The sequence below is a fragment of the Elephantulus edwardii genome, unplaced genomic scaffold (assembly GCF_000299155.1).
Source record: "Elephantulus edwardii isolate Elephantulus edwardi_28Jun2011 unplaced genomic scaffold, EleEdw1.0 scaffold00044, whole genome shotgun sequence".
NCBI lineage: Eukaryota > Metazoa > Chordata > Mammalia > Macroscelidea > Macroscelididae > Elephantulus > Elephantulus edwardii.
The window spans coordinates 11,836,203-11,848,320 of NW_006399794.1; the positions used below are offsets into that span (position 1 = coordinate 11,836,203).

Here is a 12,118-nt window from a genome sequence, read left to right on the forward strand (position 1 = left end):
TTAGCCATCTGAATGTCGTCTTCGGTGAAGTGCCTGTTCATATCCTGTGCCCATTTTTCTATTGGATTATTTACCTTTATTATGTTGAGCAGCTTAATCTACTGAAGCATTCTTCTCTCTGTGTCTCTGTTTCTCTCCCTCTCTCTCCCCCACCTCTCAAATCATTATAGACTATGCTGCCAAAAGACTCAACACATTCTGATAGAAGATGATTAAATAATAAAATATAAGATTATACCTGCTTAGGTCATTTAATTAATACAAGACAACCAGTGTAGCACATGGAATACTTACAAGTTTTATCCCATTAGTAGAAATTACTTATCTAAACTATAAAACCCTAAGGGGCTCTGGTGGTGGTTTGGGTGGTGTTTGAGGGAGAAAAATGAGGTTGTTTATTTCCATACAGATTTAAGCGAAGAAATTCAATAAAGCAATTTTACCCTGCCTATTTGTTGTGTACCATAGAGTTGAAACAGACCCATAGCTGACCCTCTGATGGTTTCTCAGAGGTGGTAAATAACAGGAGAGGAGATCGCCCATCTTCTTTCCACTCAGCTATTGATGAGTTTAAATAACATACTTTTAACTTGGCAGTACAATTCCTTATCACTTTGTCTCACATACTTTGCGTTTATTTCTACAAGAGGGTCTTCTTTAGGTAGGGACATCATACTCGGAAAGGCAGAGGGTCAGGGAAAGAGAGGAAGACCCTCAAAGGGTTGGATTGGTAGTAACACATTCAAATATGTCAGAGATGATAAGGATGGCATAACACAGGACATACTCTGTTTTGTTGTTCACAGGATCCCTATGAGTCCTATTCACTAAACAGCACATAATAATTATCTTGGCTATAGGCTGGCAATATGGCAGTAGGTATGGATTTTTAGTTATGAAGCCCTATCATGAAGACAAATGACCTTAAGAATCTGAATCACAAAAGTAGATGAGTGTTTTCACTTTATAGTGAAGGACCTATAAGTCCAACTGGAAGTGCATGCAAAATTTGTAGATCCAAAAGGGGAAGGGGTGGGGGCAGGGGCCAGAGGGTGGTAGTGTAGGAAATCACTAGTGTAACAGAGTTTGGTGCGTGGACAAATTAGGAAAGATCCAGTGGAGACCCCAAAAGATGTGGTAACGGAAGGACAAAGAGCAATGGTGGTTAATTTTATAAAACACATAAGTTAACTTTGCGTAGGAAACTTCAGCAGTCTGACAGTAATAATGAACTTGTGTGCATTTTTCTATGCTTTTTTAAACTTCATTTTGTTTTCATGAAATGTTTGATTTGTCTATAGGAAGATAGTTATAAATACTATAAGTATTATAATGAATGCTGGTTATTTGAAAGCTGTTTATTATTCTATCATTCCTGATAATGCTATGTGAGTGTTTTTAATAAAATTCATATTTATTTAATACACTCTAAAAAAACACAAAACACATAAGTGATTGTTTGAAACACAATATGAGTGTGGGAATGTGTAGAGTGCAATGTAAATGAATGATACACAATGTAAATTAATTTTGTATGCAAACCAATATAAAATAAAGTGGAGGAGGAAATTGTAATTAAACTTAAATGTAGTTATTTTCAGAAACCACAAGTAGCTATTCTTCATCCAGATTTCTTACCTGTCTGATGTGAGCAACTGTATCACTAGAATCCAAAGCAGTCCTTTATCTGTACGGACTCTCTGATATAAAAGTTGGAAAAAATGCAAAAAAGAAACAAGGCTTTTGTTTTCTGCCACAAAGACTTGTTGGATATTCATATGAAGGGTAAAACCATAGGAAAGGCAGAGAGATAGTAAAAAACATCAAATATCTTTTTATAGCCATCCATTTAATAAACACCTGAGAAGTTGAACATATTGCTTTTTTTACTTAAGTGAGATGAAGGAAAAAGTAATTTTTTTTTGGTAACTTCATTGACTACATAAAGAATCTACTATGCAGTTGGTATTGAATTAAATGACCACCCCTTGCTTTCTCAAATTTCAAACTCCTTGAACTCAAAATAATCTGTGATATCAAAGGTTTATTATTCAAAATGTCTTTCTTAACCATTGGTTAACTGTTTGTTTTGTGCTGAAATATTTATTGTAATAAGGGGTGAGTATTAGGGTAGGATACAAACCTTACCCTACTAAAGGCCTACATAAGCCGATGAGAACTCAATGCTACCTCTCTTTCTGTGATTTCCATTATCCTGGGACATTGGGGCACAACATCCTGCTGCATTGTTTGCCAATCTCTATAAAAACAAGTGGTGAAAGTAATTCCCCTGATGAGTCTGAATCTCTGGGAGACCTTCCAGTAAATCACCAAATCCAGGGAACACAGAGGAGTGGGGGAACTGAATAAGTAAGAGACTGCTGATGTCAGAAACCATGGAGTTATACAGCAGAACAAATATTTGGGACACTGTTTATCCCACACTTCTTGTAACTGGCCTCTAATCTTAGCTACTAATCTTAGCAGAATGAATTGTGATGCTATATTCACACAATGGTAATACTATACAGCACTGAAAAACAAGAAACTCATAAAATATCACACAACATGGGTGACCCTGGGAGGCATTGTGCTGAGTGAAATATCTCAATCACTAAAGGACAAATACAGCATAACACCACTGTTATAAAACAGGACTGACATGGGGGTTGGGGGAAAACTGAGAGAAGAGGGGGAATATAGTGAATACTTCCTTGGCACAGATGAAGGAAAGAACTATTTAAAATGAATATGTAATTAGGCATTATCTGTATGACAACAGTCCAGAATAAGAAGTGCATAGCAAAGTGGACTCAGGTTGGGAGAAGGGAAGAAATTATGAAACAATGAATGAATATTTTTTAAGTTAACTGGGAGTGCAAGGAGGGAAGAGAATGTGCAACAATGAATGAAAATCCAACTTTTCTGTAAACTTCTGTTAAAACCACAATTAGAAAATAAAAAGGTGTCTTAAGCTCAAGGAACTGAAGAACAAATTCAAACCTCGAGTTGCTATAATCAAGGATGCATTTAGCAGAATTTTAAATGATCCAGGAAGTATTAAAAGAAGATGGAAAGAATATACTGAATCACTGTATGGAAAGGAATTGACAGATACAGAAGAATTTCATGAAACAACATATGAGCAAGAGCCTATGGTGATGAAAGAAGTACAGGCTGCTTTGAAGTAAATGGCAAAAAATAAGGCCCCAGGAATAGATGGTATACCAACTGACATATTTCATCTAACAGATGCTGCCCTGGACGTGCTCACCAAGTTGTACCAAGAAATCTGGAGAACAACCACTCGGCCAACTGATGGGAAGAGATCTATATTTGTTCCCATCCCAAAGAAGGGTGACCCAACTGAGTGTGGAAACTATAGAACAATCTCATTGATTTCACATGCAAGCAAGATTCTACTGAAGATTATCCAAAAAATTCTGGAACAGCACATCAGCAGAGAACGACCAGAAATCCAGGCTGAGTTTAGAAGGGGTCGTGATACTAGGGATATTGTAGCTGATGTTAGATGGATCTTAGCTGAAAGCAGGGAATACCAGAGGAATGTCTATCTGTGTTTCATTGACTATGCAAAGGCATTTGACTGTGTGGATCATAACAAATTTTGGTTGACTCTGGGAAGAATGGGAATCCCAGAACTCTTGATCGTTCTAATGTGAAACCTATACTTGGACCAGGAGGCAGTCAGAACAGAGCAAGGTAACACTGCGTGGTTCAAAATTGGGAAGGGTGTACGCCAGGGATGCATCCTATCACCATACCTTTTCAAACTGTATGCAGAACAGATTATCTGGGAGGCTGGGCTCTATGAGGAGAAATGTGGTAAAGATTGGTGGACGATCTATCAACAATCTGTGTCATGCAGATGACACAACCCTGCTTGCTGAAACAGGAGGACCTGAAGCACCTGCTGCAGAGGGTCAAGGACTGCAGCCTACAATATGGATTGAGGCTTAATGTCAAGAAGACGAAGATTCTCACCACTGGACCACTTGGCAGCTTCAGGATGGATGGTGAAGAGATTGAGATTGTTCACAGCTTTAGTTTGCTTGGCTCCACAGTCAACACTCTTGACACCAGCAGCCAGGAAATAAAAAAATGTATCGCAATGGGAAAGTCTGCTGTGAGGGACCTCTCCAAAGTACTGAAGAGCAATGGTGTCTCTCTGGAGACTAAGGTGCATCTGATACAGACCAGGGTCTTTGCAATCACTTGTTATGCATTAGAGATTTGGGCAATGACCAGGGAGGATAGAAGGAGAATTGATGCCTTTGAGCTGTGGTGCTGGAGAAGAGTATTGAAAATACCATGGGCTGCTAGGAAAACAAACAGATTTGTCCTGAAAAGGGTTAAACCGGGTGGCTCCTTGGAGACAAGGATTCTGAGGCTCCATCTAACATACTTTGGACATGTTGTAAGGAGAGACCGGTCCTTGGAGAAGGACATCATGCTTGGGAGGGTGGAGGGACAGCGCAGGAGAGGAAGGCCCTCTATGAGGTGGATTGATTCAGTGACTGGTATAATCAGGATGGGAGTGTCAGGCATAGTGTGATTGGCACAGGACAGAGCAGAGTTTAGGGCTGTTGTACATAGGGTCACTATGAGTTGCAAGCGACTTGACAGCACATAACAACAACAACCCCCATCCCCCATAAAAAAAGACGGCTAAAGTGAAAAAAGAGGGTAACTGGGGAGTTGGAGGAAAGAAACAACAGAAATAGAATGCTGTAGACAAAGAACACTATAAGGACTAGTACAAGGGAGGATCAACCTAACAAGAGCTAAGGACAAAAAGGCTATTACAATAACCAAAGAAGAACAAGGTATTTATACCTGTTCAAAAGGAAAGGAGGAAAAGGTGTACAAAAGTAGGAAAAGATCACTAGGGCAGCTACGATTAGCAGGAAAATAGGGAAAAGGGTGTGTAGGAATAGGTAGGGTGCAATGGAAACTTGATGAGATGAGGGTATAAAAGTCATAGATAGTGATTAGTTACATAAAGTATAATACACCGAAATGATTCAATCAAACAATATTTAAATGAATGAAACAGTATATGTGAACAACTGTATAAAAATGGATGATGATATTAAAAACAATACATATGAAAAAACTACAATGTGTACAAATAATAGTATGTACATCAATAGTTTTTTTAAAAAGGAAGTAAAAAAAATATCAAGTTGGAAAGATACCAAAAGGTTATCAATGGCAAGTTCTCTTGAAGTTTACTTGGGTTAATAAATAAATAATTAGAAAAATGTAGTAAATTATAGAACAGATATTATGAAAACATATATTTGAGCTAACCTGGAAGCTTGAGTAGGTTTTAAGTTGGAGAACTAGCAGAAAAGCATTTCCTAGACAAGGGAACAGTGTGTCAAAGTCATTGAGTCTAAATGCTTAAGTCTTAATATTATTCCTGTATCTAAAGTTTCAAATAATATTTGTTGAATGCATTAATTCTTCTTAAGGAAGATTATTTCTATTTCTCCAGAAATAAAGATTTTGGAAACAGATTTTCCCAATGCAAAATGTTCTTTTGATTTTTTTAAACTCTTGTATTCATGAGTGTTGGCTGTAAATCTAAATAAAATAAAATATTTAACAACTTTCAAATTTCCCTCACTTTTCATGATGTTGTTTATTTATCCAGTTATAATGATTACTATTTTCTTTATGATACAGTGTGCTTCATACCAAAGGTAGTATATTTTAAGTATAATCAACAAATGATTTAAATACATTGTACAGATGAATATTAACAGACTTCTCAGATACACACTAGACACAGCAATATATTTTCTATAATCAAAATATGTATTCCATTTTAAATATGCATATTCTCGTGAAATAATTACTGTATACATAAAACTCACATTTTTTAATCCCAAATATATACCTTCTTTCACAGACATTCAAATCTCTTTCTTGTGAATCTTGTATATAAATAGAAAAATGCAAGGAAGGGGTTAATGTTTTCACCTTTAGCCTCAAATCTTAAGGGAAACATGTATGACTGTAAGCCTGCAGGACTCAAGAGGAGGAGGAGAATTAATTAATGATGAGGAGAAGGGAAAGATCAGACATGGTTTTTAAAATAGACCATGATTGTGTTTCTGCCCAAGATTGAATCCTAGGCACCATTTAGAACTGCTTCATGTCAAGTCAGTCTTGACTAGAGATATAATTGAGCTCACAGGCGCACACAGTCTTATGAACATCTGGGATCTCTGCTCTTCCCTGAGAAAAGCAGAAATGATAGACTGCAAGGAGCTGGGAGACAAGGGACGTGGCTGCAGACTCAGAGATCCATGACTCAATTCTGAGATAAGATTCAGAGTTACTGTTGCCCTTGGGTCCTCCTGAGAGAGCCTATAAAGGTAAGAAGCCTATCTTAATGTAACAGTCTTCTAGGTAGAAGCTACAATCCAAATCCAGCACTATTCCAGTGCTGTTGCTCTATGCCCTAGTGACAGGCAACCTAAAGCATGAAAACAGAATCTAAATCTCAGTGGCAGGATCCCAAGCCACTTAATCTATTTTAGCTTGATCAATATAGCTGCACTGATGGAGAAGTGAAGGCCAACAGGTAGGCTGAGGCACCAACAGAGCTATTAGGTATTATTGCTGAGTTTATACTTACAAGTAAAAGCTGATCTCCACTAAGTTTGAGCATTCAGTTCTTTTAGCCATATTTCCTCAAGAACAATTTATGATGAGTTAAATTGCTTAGGAAGGCATAGGGGGGAAAAATGTCAATTTTAGTGTTTGGTTTTTCACCACGGATATCAAGTTTTTAAAAGATATGTGTTAAGTTCTGCTGTCAGTATTCATCTTAGAAATGTTTTGGTCTGTTTAAAAGAACATATGTATTCCATATCAAAGGAATGGAGGAAGTTATGCTTGGTAAAGAGGTTTTTAACTTGATCTTACTTTTTCTGTTCATACAATATTAAAGGGTGCTCTGGTGTTCCAATGGCAAGAAATTGCACTGCCAAGGCAAAAGTACACAGTTAAAATCCACCACCTTCTCTGCAGGAGAAAGATGGGCAATCTCCTCCCATGTGATTTATTCCCTCTGCAAACCTGCTGAAGGGTTAGCTATGGGTTGGTTCTGACTTTTACGGTACACAACCACAGGAACCACAAAGTGTTACCGTGTAAAACGAGCCTCTCTGTAGAAGTAAAAAGAAAGCATTTTAGTAAGGATAAAAATACAATGCAGACAAAACACAAAGCACATTAAACAAGTACTAACTGTTGCAACATTCTGAAAGGTGAGCTTTAGAAAAGACAGTGTGGAGTATGTAAACACAATCATAGGGGAAAGGTAAAGGTGTGGTTTATATATAGTCATAAAACAATTAAAAAAGCAAACCCACTGCTATAGAGTCGATTCCTACTCATAGTGATCATCCAATGGGTTGAAACTACCTATCTTTCTCCCACAGAGCAGCTGGTAGGTAGTAACAACTGACTTTTTGGTTAGCATGCAACACATAATACATTATGTCACCAGGGCATGCTGTGTACCATCAAGTCAGAGCAGATCCATAGCAGTTAATAACACCTGAATAGATTGCCCATTTTTCTCCTATGGCACAGTTGTTGGAATCAAATCATGTGCCTTCGAGATTACCAAACGGCTTCTTAGACTAGGCCATCAGAGTTCCCCTCATTAGACAATAAGAGTTTAAAATTCTAAAGTTTGCTTGATTGATTTTCTAAAACAACATCTTGAAGCTACTTAACAGGCAATTTTTCTGAAATAGCACTATATAGTCTCTCTGGCATAGAATATGTATTCTATTTATGACAGTCTTGAAAAATATTTTCCTGACAAACATTTCATCACAAAAATCATATTCTCTGCTGAAAGAGGCTAAGGTTCTATAAGAAATATATGGGATGAAGGTGTATATCACAATTTCTATTTTTAGGAAGGAGATTTAGGAAAAGTCAAAGCTTAATGAAAGATAGAGTTCAGTTTACACCAGAGCCAGCTTCCTCAGGCTGGTGCCTCAAATTTTAAATTCTCATTCCCAAAGGAATGCATGTTTCTATTACTCAGTGTTACTTCATGAATTGTATCAGAATTTAGGTTAAAAGTAAGTTCCAAGCCTGTTTTTACTCTGCAAATTTGAACATATGCCTTAAACAAAGTAAATAAAACAAAGATTTTTAGAGGAAAGGATGAAGAAAGAAGACATTAATGCAATTTCATGAGGACAAATACTACCTATGGCCATTATTGCAAAAACAGAGGATAACTAGTGTAATACACGTATCAAAAGTAAAAAAAATCAGGGGGTAGAATGAGAGGAGAGAGGAAATACCTTGGATGACAGAGTTTGGTGGGCAGAGGTAGAGGGTAAAGTATTAGGAAAGATCAACTGAAGACCTGAAATGATGGAGTAATAGCAGGCATAGATAAATGGGGATTAATTTTATAAAACACAATATAGATATGATGAAATATATATATTTATATATAATATATATAATTGTATGAAACACAATGTGAATGAAAGAGTGTGTGAAACACAATGTCCATGCATGAAGCACAATGTATACAAATTTTGTATGCACATTAATATAAAATTAAAAATTGTTGTTGTTGATTGCTGTTGAATTGAGTGCAACTCATAGCAACTCTATGAACAAAAGACCTAATGCCTTTCCATAACTATCATCATTTCTCCAAGTTCAGAGTTTCCAGAGGCATGTGGTTTAGGAAGTGGATGCCACTCCTGGTTCTAAACCTGTTTTACAACTGGGAGCTCCACCAAACTGTCCACACCGGGAAACCGTTCTGGTATTTGATACCCCAATGGTTCAAGGTTCAGCATCACAGCAAACCCAGGTTACTTCATATTGCACATTGACAATGAGTGATGTACAAAGTGGAAGTGTTCTTCCAGATATAACAGCACTAGTGTCATTTAGCAGTGGTTACGTGTCAAGTAGAATACGAATGAGAGTAAGTTTTGCACAAAATATCTAAACTCTGTTCTATAACTAACATAATTTCTATACATTTATAGAGTTTAGAGAGTTTGTAGTGTTTCCAGAGGCATCTCGTTTAGGATGTGGATGGCACTCCTGTTTCCCAGCATAAGTCAGTCTGGAAACTCATCCAAACATTGTACATAATGGGTAACCATTATGGTATTTTATGAGACTATGGAATAGTATGCAGTTCAGTTGTTCTGTTAAGTTGTGCATATCACTTCTAGTTGTTCAGTTTAACATAGACAAAAGATTACTGTATCAGTTAAGGAAAATTAATTCAAATATTAATAAATTTGGCCAAATACTGGGACAAAAATTTCTGATCCACTATTTTTCAAAATAGTTTTTACTTAGTAGACCCACTTAAATTAAATTTCAATTCTTAAGAAAAATTATTAAATTTGAAATTCATATGCTCTGGTCCCTTGTTTGAAGGAGATAAATATATATAGTATAGATTATTCCTTGATTTGTCAAATTTTTATTTATTAAAATAGTTGAAAGTAAACATTATTCATTCTTATTATTATTCAATTTATGTATTATGTATATGCCCATTTCAAAACACTTCTAAGTTATAATAACTTTGATTTTTTAACACTTGCAGAGTAATTTACCTTCCCAAGATTAACAAATTGCCCATCCTATGATGCTGACGTCAGAGAACAACTCTTCTCATCCTGTGTCCTTCATACTCCTTGGAATCCCAGGATTAGAAAATTCTCAATTTTTTATTGCTTTTCCATTCTGTGCCATGTATGCAGTGGCTGTAGTTGGCAATATCACTGTTCTTCATATCATTCGAACTGACCACACCCTGCATGAACCCATGTACCTCTTTCTGGCCATGTTGGCTGTTACTGACCTTGTCCTCTCCTCCTCTACCCAACCTAAGATGCTGGCGATACTCTGGTTCCATGCTCATGACATTGAATACCATGCCTGCCTCATCCAGGTCTTCTTCATCCATGCCTTTTCTTCTGTGGAGTCTGGGGTGCTCATGGCTATGGCCTTGGACCGCTACGTGGCGATCTGCTTTCCACTCCGCCACTCTACTATCTTGACCCCATCTGTAGTAGCTAAACTGGGGGCAGCTGTGTTGATAAGAGGGGTGCTTTGGGTCAGCCCCTTCTGTATCATGATCTCTAGGATGCCTTTCTGTCCCAACAAAGTCATTCCCCAGTCCTACTGTGAGCACATGGCTGTGCTGAAGTTGGTATGTGCTGACACTAGAGTAAATCGTGCTTATGGACTCTTTGTGGCATTTTCTGTGGTTGGTTTTGATATGATTATAATAAGTATATCTTATGTCATGATTTTGAGAGCTGTACTGAGATTACCCTCAGGTGAAGCTCGACTCAAGGCATTTGGCACATGTGCCTCTCATCTCTGTGTTATATTAGCTTTTTATATCCCAGCACTTTTCACTTTCCTTACACATCGCTTTGGTCGCCATGTGCCCCGAGTGGTACACATAATGTTAGCTAATCTCTATCTCCTGGTACCTCCTATGCTAAATCCCATCATCTATGGGGTGAGGACCAAACAAATTCGAGACAGAGTTATCCAAGGATGCTGTGGTAAAGATCCCTGAGCATAAAGTCTCCAAGTATGTTTTGATCAAGAGACGTAAATGCGGAAAGTTTCCTAGGGTGCATTACAAATCATTATAAAGTCATCTCCATGAACAAGTGGCCCACAGGTCAGCAACATACCAGAAGCAAAAAGAATATTTTTCAGGGCATGCAGACAATGAGAGAAGTCAGAATACCAGGATTTGTGGGGCTAAGAGATGTTACTGATTATAAAATAGTTATTACATTCTTTGTCATGTTGTTATTATGTACCATCAAGTTTTCCACTACTCAGATCAACCCTCTGAACAATAGTTCTGAACTCTGCCCTATCCTGAACCAGTCTCATTGACTCTGACACAGCTAATCTCATTGCCCTTAGTACTGTGTCAATGAATCTCATTAAGGGTCTCCTCTCCTGCACTATGCGGATGACACAACCCTGCTTGCTGAAACTGAGGAGGACCTGAAGCGCCTGCCACAGAGTGTCAAGGACTGCAGCCTACAATATGGATTGAGGCTCAATGTCAAAAAGACAAAGATTCTCACCACTGGACCAACTGGCAGCATCAGGATGGATGGTGAAGAGATTGAGATTGTACACAGCTTTAGTTTGCTTGGCTCCATTCTTGGCACCAGTAGCCAGGAAATTAAAAGGCGCATTGCCATGGGAAAGTCTGCTGTTAGGGACCTCTCCAAAGTGCTGAAGAGCAGTGGTGTCTCTCTGGAGACTAAGGTGCGTCTGATACAGGCCATGGTCTTTGCAATCACTTGTTATGCATCAGAGAGTTGGACAATGACCAAGGAGGATAGAAGGAGAATTGATGCCTTTGAGCTGTGGTGCTGGAGAAGAGTATTGAGAATACCATGGGCTGCTAGGAAAACAAACAGATTTGTCCTGAAAAGGGTTAAACCAGGTGGCTCCTTGGAGGCAAGGATTCTGAGGCTCCGTCTAACTTACTTTGGACATGTTGTGAGGAGAGACCGGTCCTTAGAAAGGGACATCATGCTTGGGAGAGTGGAGGGACAGCACAGGAGAGGAAGGCCCTCTATGAGGTGGATTGATTCAGTGACTGGGATAATTGGGATGGGAGTGTCAGAGACAGTGTGATTGGCACAGGACAGAGCGGAGTTTAGGGCTGTTGTACATAGGGTCGCTATGAGTCGCAGGCGACTCGACGGCACATAACAACAACAAACAACAACTCCTGCGCTGTCTCTCTACCCTTCCAAGCATGATGTCCTTCTTCAAGGACTGGTCCCTCCTGATTATGTGCCCAAAGTATGTGAGATGGGCTTCAAAATCCTTGCCTCCAAAAAAGAAATTTGGTTTCACCCTCTCTAAGACAGACATATTTATTCTCCTGGCAGTCCACTGTATGTTAAATACTCTTCTCCAGCACCACAACTCAAAGGTATAATTTCTTCTTTGATTATAAGAGTAATAAAATGAGCACATTTTCCTAAAAACATCTTCCACAGATGATTATAATGAAAGCAGTTAT

General features: G+C 38.2%; 1 protein-coding gene across 1 annotated transcript; it reads left to right on the top strand.

The window, feature by feature from the left end:
• Positions 1–9,685: 9,685 nt before the first annotated feature.
• Positions 9,686–10,633, top strand: LOC102856568 (olfactory receptor 52R1-like). The gene has a single exon (XM_006885697.1). The coding sequence runs from the start codon at positions 9,686–9,688 to the stop codon at positions 10,631–10,633; it is 948 nt and encodes a 315-aa protein (XP_006885759.1).
• The last annotated feature ends 1,485 nt before the right edge of the window (positions 10,634–12,118 follow it).